The sequence below is a fragment of the Paramisgurnus dabryanus genome, chromosome 6, assembly GCF_030506205.2.
Source record: "Paramisgurnus dabryanus chromosome 6, PD_genome_1.1, whole genome shotgun sequence".
Lineage (NCBI taxonomy): Eukaryota > Metazoa > Chordata > Actinopteri > Cypriniformes > Cobitidae > Paramisgurnus > Paramisgurnus dabryanus.
Genome location: NC_133342.1, coordinates 9,393,608 through 9,415,545, shown reverse-complemented (window position 1 = coordinate 9,415,545; position 21,938 = coordinate 9,393,608). Strand labels below are relative to the sequence as shown.

Genomic DNA, 21,938 nt, shown 5'->3' with positions numbered 1-21,938 from the left:
CATGAGGACAAAGATTTCTTTTAAACCGAACATGTGTGCACAGTTTTTTTTTGGAGGAAAAACTCTGGTTATAAAAATACCCGTGTCTGTGTGGACTAGGCCAGAGAGAGAGAGAGAGAGAGAGAGAGAGAGAGAGAGAGAGAGAGAGAGAGAGAGAGAGAGAGAGAAAATTGTAATTGACAGCACAATTGAGTTTCAATTTCAACAAACCACCATTATGGTGATCAGTATTTGCATTAAATCAGCTCATCATTTTTTTTTAAATCAGCTAAATCATTTTTAAAGGCACACCCAGAAACAGCACATTTTTGCTCACACCTACAAAGAGCTAAAACTTCACATACATACTTTCTTTAAAAAGTATTGTGAAATGTCCCCTTTAAAGCTTTTAAAAGTCACAAGTGTGGGTATTACTGGTGTATTTTCTATTGTAGAATAAAATGGGAAACATCTTGGGCTTGTGTTAACCCAAGTCCTTATTCAAGGAGTTAAAAAAAGTGATGGAAGTGCTAAAATGCCTTATGCCTTAAAAATACATCATCCCTACAGCACTCTATAATGTCATATACAGTAAATGTCACACTTTATTATTTTTACACCGCATTGCATGTTTCTGGATTAATGTGTGCGGTATATGTTATTCAGACGCAATTACAAATTCTTACAAATCCTTGTTTCAATAACAGTAGGGTTATATTTCACATTTCATGCAATAACAAAAACATTTAACTTTACTGGAGCCCTGACCACAAGCAACAAATCCTAATAATGGTTGTAGAAAGATGTGAACCATATCTCTTCCCATATTCAGATGCATTGTGGGTAGTTAAAATGTACTTTATTTCATGTTTGTGTACCCACTGGTAAGAAATAAAATACCATACAGGTCAGCTGAAGTTATTTTGTTATATTTGTGGTTTTAGCGCTGCATGTCTCAGACATTCTTCTGTCTCTATTAAACATTCTTTTCTCACTACACTAAATTGAGCGTTGCTGTTATTTTTTCACATCAGTTAACTTTATACTGATTTATAGATTTTGACATTAAAAGACTATGAACATGTTGACAGAGTGAAAGTTTCCCTTAAATATTTTTGAGCATTTTTTTCAGGAACAAACTGTTAAAAAACTGGCCACTTCAAAGGCCACTTCATTCCCTTCGGAATTTCGAAGGGTACAACTGATGGTCACTTCCCTCCCCCCAAGGTCCTTTAAGTAGATATACTCATATGAATTAGCCTAATAAAATAAAAAGTTCATTATACAGTATATGTGTTGTTTTGCAAAGTCGACAGTATTACACCTGATTTTAATCTAGAGTTTACTTACAACAATATTCTGATAGAAGTGAGCATTATAAATTATTTTAAATATTAGGCCATCTAGTGCCTCTCTATATTACTGCATCTAGTCATTTAGTAACTTATTACAGTGCTTGCTTTCATATTTTTATTATGATCTTTAGAAAGTTTGTTAAGGCTCAGGACCCCTAGTTGAGAAAGATTTAAAGTAATAATCTGTCATTGTTTTCTTCCATTCATTCATCAAGGCAGAGCATTTTCATACTGTTGCTCAAACTGTGACTTTCTGTATGAGACTGACATCTAGTGGACTTGTTTATTATATGACTGGCACACCTGTTTGCACACGTTTCATAAACACAACCAGGAAAAACTTTGAGTTCAGAGAAACTGAAACTGTTGGGCTGTTGTGTGTTTCGTCTTTCTTTCTGTGTGAACATACAGTGAAATGGCAGAAGCGAGTATTTCAGTGATTCAGGATCAGTTCATCTGTTCAATCTGTAAGGATTTACTGAAGGATCCAGTGGCCATTCCCTGTGGACACAGTTACTGTATGAGCTGTATTACAAACTGCTGGGATCAAGATGATCAGAAGAGAAACTACAGCTGCCCTCAGTGCAGACAGACCTTCAATACAAGACCTGATTTATATAAAAACACCATACTGGCTGAAGTGGTGGAGAAAATGAAAAACACTAAACGGAAAGCAGCTCGACCTTCTCCCAGTTATGCTAAAGCTGGAGATGTGAAGTGTGACGTCTGTACTGAGAGAAAACACAAAGCTGTCAAGTCCTGTCTGGTGTGTCTGAACTCTTACTGTCAAACTCACTTTAAACTTCATGAAGAACTTCAGTCAGGAAAGAGACACAAAGTGATAGACGCCACTGGACGACTTCAGCAGATGATCTGCCCTCAACATGAGAAACTTTTAGAGATTTACTGTAAAACTGATCAGCTCTGTATATGTTATCTGTGTATGGTGGGGAAGCACAAAAATCATGATACTATACCAGCTGAAGAAGAGAGGACTGAGAAACAGGTAAGAGATGTGATCTGTGATAAATGTTTCATTATAATGACACCAAAGCTACATTACTAAAGATCTTTATATCTTAATGTAACACATACATTACATTCCTTTGATTTATAAGGAAAGGACATTGGGAAGATGTAATTTTGGACCTACTGTATTGTCCAGGGCTGGATTTGCAGAGTTTAACTTATCTAATGTACATTTTATCTGCTTAATTATTATTTATACATCCAACAGAAAGAACTGAAGGAGACGCAGAGAAAATATCATCAGAGAATCCAGGAGAGTCAGAAGAAGCTTCAGGAGCTGAGAGATGCTGTGGAGACTCATAAGGTGAGTTTTGATCAGAAGAACAACTGCTGTCTGCTGTTTCAGATCTGTTTCAGACTCAGTTAAGACTCTCATCCAATCAGTCAGTGAGGAGTTCAGTGCTGGATGACTTTCACTGAAGTCCACTGTGGGTAACAGACTGTGTGATGTACCAGTAAGAGCTGAGTGAATGCTGCTGATTCTAATGCTCCTCTCTCTGTGTGTCCTAACAGCGCTCTGCACAGACAGCAGTGGACGACACTGAGAGGATCTTTACTCAACTGATCCGATCCATTGAGAGAAGACGATTTGAGGTGACACAGCTGATCAGAGATCAGGAAAAGACTGCAGTGAGTGAAGCTGAAGGACTCTTGAAGCGACTGGAGCAGGAGATTGATGATCTGAGGAGGAGAGACGCTGAGCTGGAGCAGCTTTTACACACAGATGATCACATCAATTTCCTCCAGGTAACAGAGATCAGTGATCTTTAGGAAGTGAAGAGCATGTTTTACTCAGATGATATTTTCTATGAAATGTTTCGGTAGCACTTTTTTATAGTATGTGTACTTACCTTGTACATATATGGTAAATAATTTGTACTTACCGACAAATGTGTGGTACTTACTTTTAGGTATCTACATGGTAATTAACTGGTATCATTACTGTACTTACCAGTGGTACATACATGGTAGTTATTATGTAACTCTAGATAAGTACTGGGTAATTACAGATACATACTTATAGTGTAGGTATACTGTAACTAACGAGAAACATTACTGTACTTACAAATAAATATACAATTTAAATATTTAGTATTTACAGGCAAGTTAGGGTTGATGACAGGTATTTATAGTGTACATATATGATTACTAATATCAAACACTACTGTACTTACAAATTGTATATACACAATAACTGTGTACTAGTGAATGTACCCAGTAGTTAATGCGTATGATAGTCAATGCTTGGATTTGCCTCACAGTGACATGTATATGATGTGTGTGTGCCCAGTGATTCATTTCCGGTTTGTGACGTCACGCTGAACAGATCGTGCATCGGAGCTCCGTCGAGTTCATCATCTAAAATCCTTTTTTTACCATCTTATTCCTATTTATATAATATAACTTATTAGTTTTACATAGGAATACTTTACCGTGACGATTATTGAGCAGTACTACCACGTGAAACTATTTATCACTAATAAACACCCAGTGTTAGCATATAGCCCGCTAGCATCAACAAACGGTGGAGGCTGAAGCTAGCATTTTCCGATCTAATGGCGGATTCATCTGATATATGCTTTTCTGACCTGTCCTCACCTGAGCGGGAAGCTGTGGAGGAGTTGTTACCCCGGTTTTTAGCAGATCCAACGCGAGGTACAGTGCCCACTTCACCCTGCCTTCCGACGTCCACAAGCGAACGTGGCGTGCAACAAACGAGCATTCCACGCGATGCAGCTTCACGGACCGTGAACGACTGAACGGAGACGCCATCGCCCAACATGAAAGCGATCGGGAAGCTGTGGAGGAACCGCTGCCCGGCCTTCACAGATTCAGCAAGCCCCACATCACCCTGGCCCCAGACGTTCGCAGGCGACCGAGGCGTGTCATAACCGAACACCCCACGCGATGCAGCTCCGGGGACCGCGTTCGGGTAAACGAAGACGCCATCGCCCAGCATGAAAGCGGTAAGACTCTGCTTGTTATTGTAACATGTACTACTTGTCACATGTATAGTTTAGCTTCTGCTGTTAGCATAGAGGGGTTTACATGCTCTAAGTGTATTGAAGTATTAAGGTTAACTGAGAAGGTTGCTGAACTAGAATCGCGCATCCGAATGCTAGTTGAGGATAGCAAAACCGCTAATGTTACTGTTGCAAATAATCTATCGAGCGAAAAGACTAATGGCTCGGTTCCGACATCAGATGCTAATGTAAATATTACAAATACTGTATCGAGCGCGCAGAGTGTTTATCAAAATACACATGGCTCGGTTCCGACATCGAGTCAAGTCGGCGGTCAAACTGGGTGACTGTCAGGCGGCATAGTCATATACGGCGTCCTTCTAAGACCCATAACGTTACGGTAATTTCTAACAGATTCGATCCCCTAAGGAGCTGAAACACCTTTTAAAAGTGCCCTGGTCATTGGAGATTCTATACTCAGGAACACTAACATTGAGGCACCAAACACCATAGTCGACTGTATACCGGGAGCCAGAACGTCTGACATTAGATCCAAACTTAAAGTGCTGGCTAATGCTAAGCGGAAGTTTTCTAAGATTGTTATTCACGCCGGCACGAATGACACCAGACTCCGACAGTCGGAAATCACCAAAGATACTATTAAGGAGATGTCCTTAATAGTATCAGACAATGTAATACAATGTAATATGCTCTGGTCCCCTCCCCGCCTACCGGGGAGATGAAACATATAGTAGATTAGTCTCTTTCAATGGCTGGATGTCAAAGTGGTGCCCTCAGCATAATGTAGGGTTTTTAGACAATTGGAAGCATTTCTGGGGAAGACTATTCCTCCTAACCCGAGATGGCCTTCATCCGTCATCGGAAGGAAGTGCTATACTCACTAGAAATCTGATCAATAGTCTTAATTTTGATATAGTCTGACTATCCAGGGCCCAGGTCAGGAAACAGACGGATCGGCTTAACCGTCCGTCTGTTAGCTGCCGTGATATGTCAAGACCACTTATATCCCAGCACTTCGATTCAATCTTACCGAAATATCAGCACATTTCAACTGTATCTGTTCCCCGAACAAATAAATACAGAGCACTGCTTGTTACATCTGGTACAAATCTGATTAATATAAAATAAGAAAACAATACATTAACAGATGAACCTCGAATGTTAAAATACGGCCTTCTTAACATTAGATTGCTTACCAATAAAGAACCTATTGTCAATGAAATAATTACAGACCAAAACTTAGATGCACTCTGTTTAACAGAAACCTGGCTTAAAGCAGACGACTACATTAGTTTAAATGAATCCACCCCACAAGACTATTATCATAAACACGAACCTCGATTAAAGGGGAGAGGGGGTGGTGTAGCTACAATATACAACACAATTTTTAAAGTAAACAAAAAATCTGAGCTAAAATTTAAATCATTTGAACAAATGTTGTTAAATATGGAAATAACTGATCGTAACCACAAACAGCTTTCTTTTGCCTTAGCGACAATCTATAGACCACCGGGCCACCATGCAGATTTCCTTAAAGAAATAGCAGATTTCCTATCTGAGCTTGTAGTCACTGTAGATAAAGCTCCTATTGTTGGTGATTTTAATATCCATGTGGATAACCCAAAAGATGCATTAGGACGTGCGTTTATGGATGTTCTAAATTCTCTCAATATTAGACAAAACGTGACAGGGCCAACGCATACTCGTAAGCACACATTAGACTTAATTCTGTCACTCGGACTCAATATTAATGACGTCGAAATATCACCTCAGAGTGATGCAGTTTCTGACCATTACCTTGTGTCATACACTGTACTTCTAGATAGGATCACTCAATCTACAACATGCTACCGACTAGCCAGAACAATAATTTCCACCACTAAAGATAGCTTTATTAGCACTCTTCCAGACCTGTCCCAAATGAAACATGTAGCAGATAACTGTGACGATCTAGATATTGTAATAGAAAACCTAAACAATGTCTGTTCAATGACCATCACACTACAGCCCATAAAAAGGCAGCTAGAAAAATGTAAAGAAATTATAGAAGCACAAAGTTAGAAGTATGGCGTGCAGCATGGAAAGAGAGTGTTAAACACTACAGACAGGCTATTAAAACCGCCAGATCTACATATCTTAGCAAGCTTATAAATGAGAATCATGATAACCCTCGTTTCCTCTTTAGCACAGTTGCGAAACTGACTAGAAACAAAGAACAAACAGAAACCAATAGTAAACTCCAACACAATAGTAACGACTTCATGAACTTCTTTTCTAACAAAATTTCGGCTATTAGGGAAAACATTGTAGCTACCCAGGCAGCCACCACTCTACCCATTAGTTCACTTAACACTAGACTACCATACGAACATCTTGATTCATTTAAACCTACTACACTAGATGAGCTCTCTAAACTAGTCACATCATCCAAATCATCGTCCTGTATATTAGACCCCGTTCCCACAAAACTACTTAAAGAGGTATTCCCTGTAGTGTCAACCCCGGTTCTAAATATCTTTAACTCATTGCTAGAAATACGTTCCAACAGCTTTCAAACTAGCAGTTATTAAACCGCTGATTAAAAAACCCCAGCTTGATCAAGGAGAGCTTAATAACTTTAGTCCAATCTCAAATCTCCCTTTTCTTTCGAAAATATTAGAAAAGGTAGTGGCAAGCCAGTTACGCACATTCTTGACAAATAATAGTACATATGAAAAGTTCCAATCAGGATTCAGGCCCCACCATAGCACAGAGACAGCGTTGCTTAGAGTTACAAATGACCTCATATTAACATCCGATCGTGGTGAAATTTCAATTCTTATATTACTAGACCTTAGTGCAGCCTTTGACACAACAGATCACACAATCTTACTCAATAGACTAGAAAACTATGTTGGTATCAGTGGTCAGGCGCTAGCCTGGTTTAGGTCATATCTAACCAATCGCTATCACTTTGTTTATGTAAATGAGGAAGAGTCATATCACTCCCTGGTTAAATACGGTGTACCGCAGGGATCAGTTTTAGGTCCTATCCTGTTCTCGTTATACACGTTACCCCTAGGAGACATTATCAGGAAACATAACATAAGTTTTCACTGCTATGCGGATGAAACCCAGCTTTACATCTCCTCGCATCCCAGCGAAACACACCCGTTTTCTAAGCTAAAAGACTGCATTAGCGATGTTAGTGACTGGATGGCACATAACTTTCTTAAGCTCAACTCCAATAAGACAGAGATACTTATTATTGAACCAAATCGCTACAAACATAATATGTCAGATTACAAATTGCATATAGATGGCTGTACTGTGGTGCCATCTTCCACGGTTAGGAACTTAGGTGTGATGTTCGACAGCAACTTATCCTTTGATAGTCATATCGCCAACGTCTGCCGCACAGCATTCTTCCATCTTAGAAATATCTCAAAAATACGCCATATACTGTCTACATCTGACGCAGAGAAGCTTATTCATGCTTTTATGACCTCTAGAATAGACTATTGTAACTCGCTACTCGGGGGATGCCATTCAAATCAGGTCAACAAGCTTCAGCTAGTTCAAAACGCTTCTGCAAGGGTACTTACTCGAACTAAGAAGTATGACCACATAAGCCCAATTCTGGCATCTTTACACTGGCTACCAGTTAAATATCGCATACAATTTAAAATATCACTAATCACCTACAAAGCTTTAAATGGCTTAGCACCCTCATATCTTAGAGAATTACTATCAGAATACAATCCATCACGCACACTACGGTCGCAAAATTCTGGCCTATTGATTATCCCTAGACTATCAAAAGTGTCTAAAAGTGGAAGATCTTTTTCCTACTTAGCCCCTAAGCTCTGGAATGATTTACCAACCGATGTCCGAGAATCAGACACAGTCGATCATTTTAAATCTAGACTTAAAACTTTTCTCTTCAACAAAGCATTCGCATAATTTGTCTAGTAAAGGTTCTTAACTCGCAATAGTTATTTTTACGGAACAAAGCACTCACGGTCATAACACAGACCAACCAAATAAATAAATAACAACCTATTCTGCATGAACACTTAAAATGAATTGCAATAAATAGTTTGCCACCGTTTGCCAGTGAACCTGCATTAACGACGACAGTGGGGCTTCCGGCCTTAGTCAAACGGGTTGGCACGTATGGTCGGGTTGCGATTTTGGCGCTATCGTAAGTCTTATGAATAGTATGCCATACAGACCCGTTTGCCACTGAACCTGCATTAACGACAACAGTGGGGCCTCCAGCCTTAGTCAAACGGGTTGGTATGTATGGTCGGGTTGCGTTTTTCGCGCTTTCGTGTGTCTTGTGAATAGTATGCCATACATACCCGTTTGCCACTGAACCTGCATTAACGACAACAGTGGGGCTTCCGGCCTTAGTTAAAGGGGTTAGCACGTATGGTCAGGTTGCGATGTTTTGGCGTTTTCTCCTGGTCCTGTAAATGGTATACAATATAGACCCGTTTGCCACTGAACCTGCATTAACGACAACAGTGGGGCTTTAGGCCTTAGTCAAACGGGTCGTCAGGTTTCATTTTCTCTTAAAGATCGGAAGGTGACCCTTATTTACCATATATACCCTCGCATTGGGCCCCCAATTTGCTAAATCCTCAACTGTGGATAATATAATTATGCCGCAATAGTTAGTCTGTCTGGAACTAAGCTGAGTTAAACCACATCACTGTGTGACACTTCAATACATATGAACGGCCGCTAGGCTAATACGATTTTGTTTTTCTCTCCCTGTCTCGTCCTCGACCCGAGGACAACGAGATAAACAGACCCAGTCCCGGTAGATGTGAAAGTCGGCACACCTCTGATCTACTGGCCGTCCTTCAACGTGATGCCCAACTGATGCCTGACCAACGATCACCGGCAGAACCCGCTTAATCTCCGCTAAATCTCCTTATCCGTTCTCCCAAGGGTTTTTCCCTCCTAGGACTTATTTTTCCTCAGATAAAAGCCCGGGGTTCTCCTAGGGGGTTTTTCACCCCGGGGAGGCAGCCTTTTTGGGCTTTACTTAGCTTCCTCTTCTAGACGTTACTTTAGTAATACGTTCACTTATAATATTGAGTCATAGCCGCAGCAAATTTAACTGCTTATGCTATCATGTATTTTGTTGTGCTATCTGTCATTTTTCTGTGCTTTTCACTGCTTCTATTTATGTAAAGCTGCTTTGAAACAATTGACTTTTGTGAAAAGCGCTATATAAATAAAATTGAATTGAATTGAATGATGGTACATCTTAGGTATTAGGTCCTATGTAATAACTGTGTAAAAGCATTACTTTATTTTACAGTCCTGTTTCCATGCAGTAACCATGGACGTACTAGTGAATGTACCCAGTAGTTAATGCGTATGATAGTCAATGGTTGGGTTTGCCGGACACATTAACTACTGGATACATTCACTAGTACACACTTATTGTAAATACTGTAAATACTAAATACTTATATTGTACATTTATTTGTAATTACAGTAATGTTTCTCGTTAGTTACAGTATACATACACTATAAGTATGTTTCTGTTATTACCCAGTACTTACCTAGAGTTACATAATAACTACCAAGAAGGTACTACTGGTAAGTACAGTAATGATACCAATTAATTACCATGTAGATACCTAAAAGTAAGTACCACACATTTGTTGGTAAGTACAACTTATTTACCATATATGTACATGGTAAGTACACATACTGTAAAATAAAGTGCAACCAATGTTTCAGTGTCATGAGTTTATTCAATTAACTTTATTCTCCACAAAAAGTGGAAATTTATCTCTGACTCCACAGGTGGATTTCTAAAACAGATACAAAATGGATAGACAATAAATACAACAAACAAATAGCATAATCACCCTTACCAACAACAATAGATAACACCTTCACCACACACTGGCATCAAAAAGATGAATATGGATATATTGCATAGACTATTGTGAGTTCAGTAGTGTTATTGCACTTGGTACATTTTTAGTTGCTGTTGCAGCTGTGTACCTCCTTCCTGATTACCTAAATTCTGTGAACAGAGGATGTACTGGTTCAGACACAATATGCTGGGCCTTACATCGCATGTGTGTATTATATATGTCTGCCAATTGTCCCTGGCCTTTACCATCAATTTTACTGCCCAGCTTAACAATTCCAGATAGTTTGTTTCTGATTTCCAAATCAGGTACACATATCAAATGTCAGCACACTCTCAATCAAACTCCAATACACAATCTCTAGAATTTCTTTCCTGACTCCATATGAATTCACCTTCCTAAGTAAATATAGACGCTGCATTGCCTTATGTAAAAAAATGTAGTCAGTGTTTTTAGTAAAACTTAGGGTGGAGTCAAAGAATGTTCCTAAGTATTTGAACTCCTCTACCTCCTCTACATTTTGGTCATTAATTTCAACAGGTATAAGATCATGGCAGGAGTTTTTCCGTTTCATTATCACAAACTTAGTCTTCCCTTGATTAAGGAGAAGAGCACTGTCATGGCACCAGTTAATAAGTTCCTTAATACAGTTGAAATATACAGATTAGTTGACTGTATTCCCTGCCTGCATTAGACCAACCAAAACCATATCATCAGCATACTTATACAAGTGACAGGTGGAGTTCATAATCCACATTTCATTGGTATACAAAGAAAACAAGACAGGTGAAAGAATGCAGCCTTGACACGCCCCAGTATTTAAGACTACTGTCTCAGAGGTAATGCCACTGAAGGAATTCTCATATCCACTGCACAAGAAAACTATTTGTGTTAATATCACAGTCTTTTAACTAAAATATGTTTCTGCATACAGTTAAAAGCTGAACTGTCAATAAATAATAGTCTTGCATAGTTTTTTGGCTGCTGTACGTGTTTGCTGACCGTATTCATCAGTGTAAATATTGCTTCACCCGTTCCCCAGCCCCTTTTATATGCAAATTGGAGTGGGTCAAAATGTTCTTTAAGTGAGGATGAAAGATGGCTAACTATTACCCTCTCCATACACTTGCACAGAATACTGGTCAAAGCAGATGGTCTAAAATCATTAATCTCTATGGCTTGAGATTTCTTAGGGACAGGGACAATATTTGATTTTCCATGACTTTGGAACTTGATGGTTATTCAAAAAAAGCTGAAACTGTTTTGTGAACACTGGATGTTTTATTCACCCTGGCATTTAGTCCGTCTGGGCCGGGTGCTTTGCCCAATTTAATTCTGGCTAAACTGATTGCTACCTCTGTCTCTGTCAGTGTTATTGCTGAGTGGGCAGTTGTGTTGTTAAATATATCAAAATCAATGTCATCAGAGTTAACGTATAAAGGGAGATCAAATCTCGAATGAAATTGGTTTAAATCATTTGCAAATTACACCCCTTTGTTCTCTAGTGCATCATGTTTCCTTTCCCCTTGCTGGTGGGCAAGCTGGTCTTCCAGCCTGACCAGCTAAGTCCAGCTAGACTAGCTTAAAAAGTGACCAAAACACAGCTAGACCAGCTTGCTACACCAGCAAAACCAGCTTCCTACACCAGCAAAACCAGCTAAAACCAAGCTGGAGACCAGCTAAAACCAGCTCCCCAGCTTATAGTGGTCTTAGCTGAATTTTTCAGTAGGGATCCCATACTTGAATCTCCTTAACCACCGTTTGTTTTCATTTAACTTTGGCTCTGTAGTTGGGAAGCAGGTGGATAACGCTTAGGTTACTCACGTAATCCCGGTTCCCTGAAATAACGGGAACGAGCATTGCGTCAGTTGCTGAATGAAGCTCGCTGCGTAGGCGTTTGTCTACGCAATGCTCGTTCCCATTATTTTAGGGAACCGGGGTTACGTGAGTAACCTAAGCGTTCCCTTTCAATACGGTTCACTTCGCATTGCGTCAGTTGGGGGAGTCAGGGGGAACGTAATCCCATCACGCCGTGCATACACAATGGACTGAAGTGCCTTACCGGAGAGACACTGAATGTGGCCCTATATCCAGCATATTCATAGCTTTAAAGCAAAAGTGTAAGCACCATATAAAATGTTAACGGTGTGGTTTTAAATGCACCGGGAAGCACATAACATAGCACAAGACGGCGAGATCACAGAGCGCGCCGCGGGTGTGCGAGAATAAGTAAATCCAGAGTCACGTTGGTGAGCTCGCTAAGCGCACCCCGATGTACACATAAAGCGCATGAATGAGCGTGCATGATTAAGCCGAGAGAACCTGCGCTCGTAGGGCAGGGACGTCTAAGCTGTAAAATCTGACAAACGTAGACGGCGAAGACCAGCCGGCCGCATTGCAGATATCAAGAATAGATACTCCTGTAAACCAAGCCCATGATGAAGCCAACTTCGCGCAGAGTGGGCTCTAACATCATAGCTCATTGAGGAAGGCGTGAGCCAGTGCGATGGCTTCAATGATCCATCTAAATAGCCACTGTTAGTAACCGGCATACTTAGTGAGTGATCTGCAAGGCTCACGAACGGCCGATCTGACTTTAATATGCGGCAGAACGGTTTGTAGCGTGGGATATACAGATACCACAATAGCATGAACCCAGGTGAGCCCTCGAGCGCATCGGGGATGCATATACAGTAGGTAATATTATAGTGCACAGGTCGGTGAGCTTCCCAAGTGCGCCGTAAATGTGTACTGACAATAAATTGCACGGGCACAGATGAACACTTGAGTACATTGTGAATGCATATAGATGAATCAGAGTGTTATAATGCACAGGCCGGCAAGATTCTTGAGCGCGCCGTCATGTGTCCTGATAATAAGTTGTGCGCACACAGGTGAACCATTCAGTGCACCATGAATGCGTATAAATAAATCAGTGCACAGAACGCACGTGAATGTGTACAGATATGATTGATGAACGTAACGGTGGGTACCCAACGCACCGTGAACGTACACAGATGAACAACAACAGTGTGTAAGGCTGTGTTTACACTTGGCATTAACATGCGTTTTCGTCGATCGGATCACAAGTGGACGACGTTAATGCCAGGTGTAAACGGTGTTCAAAACGTTTTGAGCTCGTCCACTTTCGACCACTTTCAACCACATCCAGAGGTAGTCGAAACCACTTTCGATCGGATCGCTTTGGAGTTGCGGAACGCATGTGGTTAAATGCGTTCGAACAGCCACATGCGACCGCCTTCTCTCCGCCCATTTATCTAATCTGAGGTATTAAACACAAGTTTTACGTCTTTTTTTGACTTCTGGCGTAAACATACGGTGAACAGCGCTATTTTTAGCCTTTCATTGATACAACTAAAGCGGCTGATCTCCGTAGTTTCGTTTTGAAAGCGTGTGAAAGTTGCGCGATCCTATTTCATCAATTGCGCTGAAAATTCAGAGAAAGCTCCAACATATAAATGTACAAAACAATATGCAGCATGTATACTTGCTAAACAAGCAGTGGACTCCGACATAATATAGTTTGCGTCCATATAAACTCATAATTACTCCCGCTCGGGTTTGAATGACAGCAAAGAGACTCGCCCACCGTCTCACAGACCACCCCCTCACAGTATTCAGGACAGATGCGGTCGAAAGTGGACAAAAGAGACAGATTTAAATACCAGGTGTAAACGTAATGTGTCTCTCTCGTCCACTTGTGATCCGATCGATGAAAACACATGTTAATGCCAAGTGTAAACAGCCTCTATGTGTCACAAATAGATAAAATAGCCGTGTATACAGGTGAGCTTCTCCAAGCGCATCTTTAGTGTATACTGAAATCTTATAGCGTGCATAGGTGAGCTTCTCTAAGCGCATGGTGGATACATATAATTTAAAAGCATATCGTGCATACAGGTGAGCTTACGGGTGCACCTTTATTGCAACAAACCCCAGTAGTGCCAAGACAGGGATGTCGAAGCTGCAAAATTGACAACGTGGACGGCGAGGAGTCAGACGTGGAGTCTGATGTATGTCAAACGTATCTGTCATTCAGGACCTTGGACAGTTCCAGAGCACTGCGCCTCGGGCACCGTCCGCATCTGAGAAATGATAGGCTTGTGAATTAAATAAATGGCCGGCCGTAAAAGCGTGGTTCACTGTTATAACCGCCGTCAGCATCTTAGAGATGACAGGCTTGTGAATTAAATGAATGGTCGGTCGTTAAAGCGTGGTTCGCTGTAACTGCCGCCACATAGATATAGTGTAGGGGGAGAGTGCCGCCGTGCACGAGCCTCTGTAGTGAGGAGAAAAGTGTTCCACACCACAATTCGTGGGGTTTTAGACTTTTCGCTGTCACTAGACAGAATAGATCATACTTTGCACAAGGACGCCTCGCGAAAGGGGTCCTAGCAGCTCGTGTCAACGTGTCATAAGGCACGTAGGTCGTGTCTCACGGATGCAATCTCCACACGCCCGTCTTAACGGGGGAATATGTCTGCACCTTGGTGGTTTAAGCACGAGATGCGTATCACTCTGATTGAACATAGCTTATAAAAGCCATGCAATGAGCTTATAAAGGAGATGACTCCTCAGCATGTACAGGGGGCGAGATCTCAGCCTGGCTCGGTGAATAATGAAACCACAGTAGTTTGCTCGACCGCATTATCACAATAACACGGTTGAGAGTGCTGCAGTTCTAAAATCACCCCCTTAAATCGACTGTATGTACAGTACAAGGTCATTGATATGAGACAACTGGCCTTTCACGCGCCGAAGGCTGATTGTTGTCGCAAGGCGTGTCCAACCCACAGCAGATGCTGGGCGACAGCTCGGGGGGGACCTTTGCTTAGTCAAAATGAAGTGGTCTTATGAACAGAATGCCACGATATTCAGCTTTCTGGGACTCGTTCGAGGGGTACGTGAGCCCGCCTTAAACGAGATAAACGAAACTCATTGTGGCGGGTAGCAAGCTCACTTGAGGTTGATATTACCCTTAATTTTCGTCTTCGGATCCACTGATATAAACCAGCTATATGGCCAAAAAACGTCATAAACCGCTTGGCTGTAGGCCTTTGAGTGGCCGTCCGGAGAGGGTGCGATTCAAACGCTTGGAGCCATGAAAACGTCTGAGGCTGCCGTCTCTCTAGGAAGAGAAAATAACAGCCGTAAGACCGTGCTTGCTTGCACCGTCAGTATCGTAGCGGAAGAACTGAGGTAGGCTGAGAGCGAATTTCAGCGAGAAAGCGTCTGAATTATTGTTTAGAATCCAGCCCGGTGTCCCGGGAATGGATCCCCAAACCAGGGTTTGACGGCGAGCGTCGATACCATTATGGACGGCGGGCCATGTGTGCGTATATTAACTGCTTGTCGGTAAGGCAAAAAAGTGTTTAGAGACACCGTACAGCCGTGGGGTGTCAATACACAGTATAGTAAGCACGCAAATTGCTCTTAGAGAGGAATTCAATACCGTTTGCATAACCATCAGTATTACATGTGTATGTTTCTGGATAAACAGCACACATAAAACATTTGAGGGCAGTCCAGCTGAGGAGCGACTTAACCATTCCTATCCCAGACAGTCTGTTCGCACTCGGAGGAAATTCATAGCAGAGAGGCTCATTCGAGCCGCTGTGCTGGACGCTATTACAACAGGCCCTGCTCTTTTAGCTTATAGCTTTATATTAAAAATATTGATCTTACCGGGCGGCCGCAGGGGAGACCTCATCAGGCATGTGTCCGCTGCACAGGGCTCGTACCACGGCAAGCAAAGGATATCTTCGGTTCTCAGCCGGAAAGCGGCAGGGGAAGACGCTAGACTTGGATTCTGCTATCTTCGGTTCTCAGCCGGAAAACGGCAGGGGAAGACGCTAGGCCTGGATTCCAATGCAGGGCTTGTGTTGACGGCGAGTAAGGCTTCTTCTTCTTCAGAGCAGCGAGAGGTTTGGGCTGAAGGATAATGCGAATGAGGTATGGCGCTCTTTTTCAGACTATTATAGGGCAAAGTCTCGCCACTTTCGTGGGCTTGAACACCATAGGTCTGTAATTTTACAGACGTTAACCGATATGCTTCAATCGAGGAGTAAACAAGAGTTTCTCCCATAGTGTCAGCAACTGACACAATGCGAAGTGAACCGTATTGAAAGGGAACATTGGGGCTTTTTACACCTGGTCACTTCATGCGTTTTCTCTGATCGGATAACTATCGGATCGTAAAAAGACCAGGTGTAAATGCCCTTCGAAACGTTTTCGAGACAGATTTAAATCCGATCGCTCAAACCACTTCAGGAGGTGGTCTGGGACGCAATTCAGGTGAAACTGGACAAGTGTAAATACTTCTGGTTGATGAAACCACATCTTTCAGCGCATAACTCCTCCCAAACGTAAGCACGTCACCCAGAAGTAAACCGTCAAAGAGGGAAACAAAGACGACACGCTCGTTGCTTTATGGAGCGACGACAGCGGGTAAAAAAGCTTCCTAGAATCAATAAAATGACAAACTCAATGACAAACTAAAATGATATTAAACAAAGAAATAAAACTTTAAAAGAGAGTTTTGTGAATGCTTTTCCCCATCATGGACCTGCATTAAATCACCGCGCTGTCACTCTGCTGCTGCGCTGTACTGTCAGCTTCAGCTCATGAGCAAGTAGACGCGCGTCCCCTGCCCAACATACAGTACAACATACAGTAAGTGCTGCCTATTGTTGCATAAACATCATCTTAAGTTTTTTAAGGCGGAGGAATAAATAGTGTATTTGCATTTTGGGCGTGGGTAAAAGATCGGATTCTTATCCGTTTTGCCAAGACGCATTTATGTGGCCAAATGTAAATGGAACAGTTTTAACCAATCAGATAGCTATCCGATTAGAGAAAACATATGAAGTGACCAGGTGTAAAAAGGCCCATTTTGATCCGATTTCCTTAGTGGCTCACGGCAAAGTGCTCTGTACCCATCAGGTATATTACCAAAGCAACGGTCGAGTGTTCTAGTTCTAGTTTGGCAATCTATATTAAACTGATAAAGCATGGGGAGATGGTTTACTAAATCACAGTTATTAAAATCTCCGAGTACAAACACTGGCTGATCTGGTGAACATAAGAGTACAGCATTACCTACCTGCCGCCTCCTGATGTTTCGGTCCAGGTACTTATGTCAGGATTATTGTGATTTGTCTAAATTCCCCTGGGAGATAAAAAGGCCGAAATGATACAGTCAGAATTTCATAGTCAGGAGTACAGACTTGTTCCTGAATGTGCATCTCTGTGACCCATTTATTGTCCATAAATTTGCACAATCCCCCACCAATTGATTTCCTCAACAGGTGCTCATCTCTATCTGCCCGTATTGTTGTATAGCTGGCAATAGATACCGCTGTTTCAGGCTTTAACCATGACTCTGTTAGGCAAATTAGATTGCATAGTTTGAAATCTGTTTCCAAGTTCACTCGTGCAACAAATTCCTCAAATTCATTGTTAAGGGAGCGCACATTGTCCTCTGCTTGAGACACTCGCCGGTAGCAGAAGCACGATGTAAATTACCAGACAGGATTTTAAGAATTCCATATTAAAGCTACTCGTTTTATTGTTGACAACCAGACTTATCACATAGACACTCTTTAGCCGAAGTTAGTGGACAAACAAACAAGAAAACCACCTGACGTGAAGCACTGGGTCAGCGGACGTGGCGCGGCCCGGAAGTTTTGACAACTTATGTTTGTGTTTGTGTAGAGTTTCCAGTCTCTCTCTGTTCCTCCTGGATCTACAGACTCACTCAGCATCACTGGCAGCGCTCTCATCTTTTTTGATGATGTAGGAAAATCTGTGTCTCGTCTGAGAAAGAAACTGGAGGATTTCTGGAGAGAAGAGATAGAGAAGATATATCATAAAAGTAAAGCACCTATTTCTCTCAGACATAAAGCACACATCATCTAAAAATAATATTATATTTTGTAGAAATCGAGAGAATACCATTTACTGATTCTGAATTAATATTTTTTCAACATAGTTACTCCAGGGAGCAGTTCCTAAAATGTCTCAATAAACAACAAATAAACACACTGATGCTGATAAAGACATGAACAGTGATAATATGCATTTCAGTCATTTTAAAATCATCTTTAATGATACTCATGAATCAAACTGTGTGTAGAATAAACAGCAGAGGTGTAAAGTACTCGAGTAAATGTACTTCGTTACTGTACTTAAGTATTTTTTGGGCTACTTTGTACTTGTACTGAGTATCAAAAATATAGGCAACTTTTACTCTCTACTCAATTACATTTTTGATTGGGTATTTGTACTCTTTACTCCACTACATTTGAAATGACACTTAACGTTACTCGCTACATTGTTTATTCGTCAAATAAAAACGAGACGAAAGTGTCAGAGGGTGATGATGGATAGAATCTGTGGTCGCGAGGTTACACGCACACACACAACTGAGGGACTTCATTTGGCTCTGCGCAGAGAAAACGTATGAAATCAAAGTACTGCGAGAGCGAATCAAATACATATGGAGAAGTCTGGTCTCGCGGTACTTTGATGTCAAACGCTGAATGGCTTGCGTTGAGCCACCGTAGCGGGACATCTCCGTGCTGCGTATGTCATAAACTGTAGAGAAAAGTTCGCGTCTGGTCTGAGAGAAGAGATAAAGAGCAAACATATGGATGCATATCACATTTGCTTCAGTCAAGGGACCATTTTTTAAACATGTGATGCTACAATCAAAACAAAAGTGATGCGCGATTGCAGGAGGGTCATCCCGCAACTCAAAGGCAAGCACAAATGTTTATATACTCGGATGCTACCTTATCAGCTAACCTGAGCTGGTACATAACTTGATATAACTTACTATATAAGCCAAAATAAACCAGCGAGGTCCTGTACTGATTGCCCGAGTAACTTAAGTACATTATAAGATTGATAATAAGTGTACAATTTCACTGTCCTCACATTTAATCAAGTAGGCTGTAATGTATTTACTCTAAGAGGGATGCATGACGGAAGAAATGTAGTGCACTTAATGTGAGAGAGTGGTGTTACGTACTACATGTGTTTTCAATTAATCTTTCAAATGAACAACTTCACGTTTTTAATATGCATTATCATATTTCTGTTAGTGTAATTTTAGTTTACTGGAATTTTTTAAATATTAAAATTATATCTTTTTTAGGATAGGCCTATATAAGAATATTTGGTAACACTTTACAACAAGGTTCATTAGTTAACAGTAGTTAATGTATTATTAACCAACTTGAACAAACCATGAGCAATACATTTGTTACATCATTTATTCATCTTTGTTAATGTTAGTTAATAAAAATGTAAGCTTTAATTGTTTGTTCATGTTAGTTCAGAGTGCATTAACTAATGTTAACAAGATTTTAATAAAGTATTAGTAATTGTTGAAATTAATATTAACAAAGATGAATAAATGCTGTATAAGTGCAGCTCATTATCAGTTCATGTTAACCAATGTAGCCAACCAATATTAACCAATGAACCCCACTGTAAATTGTTACCATATATTTATATCACAAAGTTAGGCTATATATTTTTCAGCATGCATGGCACATTCAAGTACACAATGACACTAGACTAAAATTAAATGGGTTTAAATTAAATGTAATTTAGATTTCTAGACTAAAATCTCATGGCATTTAGTTGAATAAAATTAGACAAAAAACTAAATCAATTCAGATGACAAAAATATGACTAAAACTAAATAAAATTTTAGTCAAAAGAAGACTATTACTATGTTTAATCTGTGTTTGTTCTGCCAGGTCAAAATTTTGAGGTGTTTGATTTCTTTTCTATATTAGGAAATAAAACCTCATAAATACACTTTCTTAGTTTTCACTGCCCAGACCTACAATGTCTCTTTGTGTTGAGGACTAGCGCATCTTTGAGCCAACATTCAGTACGAGTAAAAATACTTGAGTACTTTTAAATTGGGTTACTTTAATACTTTTACTCAAGTCGTATTTAAATTGGTGACTTGTAACTTGTAGTGGAGTAATTTTTACAGTAAGGAATTTGTACTTTTACTCAAGTATGGCTTTCAGCTACTGTACTCTTTACACCTCTGATAAACAGAAAATAAATAACTGTGCTCGCCCACAATGAAACATAACTGTGAGATCAAATAGCAGTTTATAAGCCATTAAGTTTTCTATAAACAAAATTTCTCCACACTTAAATTAAATGATAACAAAATATGTTTTAAAGTGTACAACTACAGAACAGAGGGACTTTGACAATGTTCACACATTCACAAACCTTTTACACACACAGGATTATGATGAATATAACAGTAAAACAATCAGATTAGATTCTGTCTATACTGTAAATGATCTCTGTTCACTTCTTAACACATTGACAGTCCTCAAAAACTAAAATAAATAAGACTTGACATTTTACATTTAAATGATGTTTTTGTCTCCATCAGATTATCATCACTTCACTGCAGATCCAAACACAGCACATACATTTCTCCGTCTGTCTGAGGGGAACAGAGTGATTACTAACACTAAAAGAGTTCAGCATGATCCTGATCATCCAGACAGTTTTAATAATTTTTGTTTTCAGGTGATGTGTAGTGAGAGTGTGAGTGGACGCTGTTACTGGGAGATTGAGTGGAGTGGTCATAAGGTGGATATTTCAGTGTCATATAAGAGCATCAGGAGGAAGGGAGGTGATGGGTGTTTGTTTGGATTTAATGATCAGTCCTGGTGTTTGGTCTGCTATGGCTCCAGTTGTTCATTCTGGCACAATAAGATTGAGACTAAACTCCCTGAAATGTCCATATCTTCTAGAATAGGAGTTTATGTGGATCACAGTGCAGGATCTCTGTCCTTCCACAGCGTCTCTGACACAATGACCCTCATCCACAGAGTCAACACCACATTCACTAAACCTCTCTATCCTGGGTTTTATGTTGCTGGATCAGTGAAACTGGTTGATATAACAATATAGATGATAGAGAGAGTCTATAAATAATTTTGTCTGAACATGATGAATCAACACAAAGAAATATTAAGTCTTTCATTTAGTAATTAGTAATTTTAAATAACTGATTGTAATGTTATATTTTAATAATTGTATTTTGTCCTGTCAATCAGAGGTAGCTGTACAGTAGTTATTTACAGTTAATATTATTCATCTACAGCCGTGTATTCTTTTATGTATACAAACTATAAATAACTACAAATAAAAATGCTATACAAGCCACTAAAATGTTTGGGTTTAATTTCGTAATTAATCTCAGTTCACTTATTTTTAAGACAAACATTTAATTTTGACATTAGTTTAATCCAAAATATACAATGCTGAATATACAATGGTGGATTTATACTAAAAAATTTAACAATATGTTTAAAGACCATCACTAAAGTTCATTAATGTCTGAATTGCACGTTACTTAAATAAAATTTCCCAGTACAATAAAACCATTAAGATATTTTGCATTGTTATTTTCATGCATTACTGTAATTATTGTAGTTCACATTACTGTAAACAGTACAGTTATAATTTATGTTTTAAAAATTCTGATGGGTGAAGGAATCATGAAATACCCCAATCCATTCTTACCAGTAGCAAAAAGGGTGCATCCCAGTTCAGGGGCTGCGACCTTCCAAGGCCGTATTTGAAGGCCAATGACGTCACCGTAAGTTTAATTCCTAAACTGCTGTAAGAACAAAATA

The 21,938-nt window shown here is 40.1% G+C and overlaps 1 protein-coding gene across 1 annotated transcript; it reads left to right on the top strand.

The window, feature by feature from the left end:
* Positions 1-1,643: 1,643 nt before the first annotated feature.
* LOC135744280 (E3 ubiquitin/ISG15 ligase TRIM25-like) lies at positions 1,644-21,409 on the top strand. The gene is made up of 5 exons (XM_065262293.2): positions 1,644-2,340; positions 2,572-2,667; positions 2,877-3,110; positions 17,965-18,124; positions 20,684-21,409. The coding sequence occupies exons 1-5, from the start codon at positions 1,750-1,752 to the stop codon at positions 21,208-21,210; spliced, it is 1,608 nt and encodes a 535-aa protein (XP_065118365.1). The 5' UTR covers positions 1,644-1,749; the 3' UTR covers positions 21,211-21,409.
* The last annotated feature ends 529 nt before the right edge of the window (positions 21,410-21,938 follow it).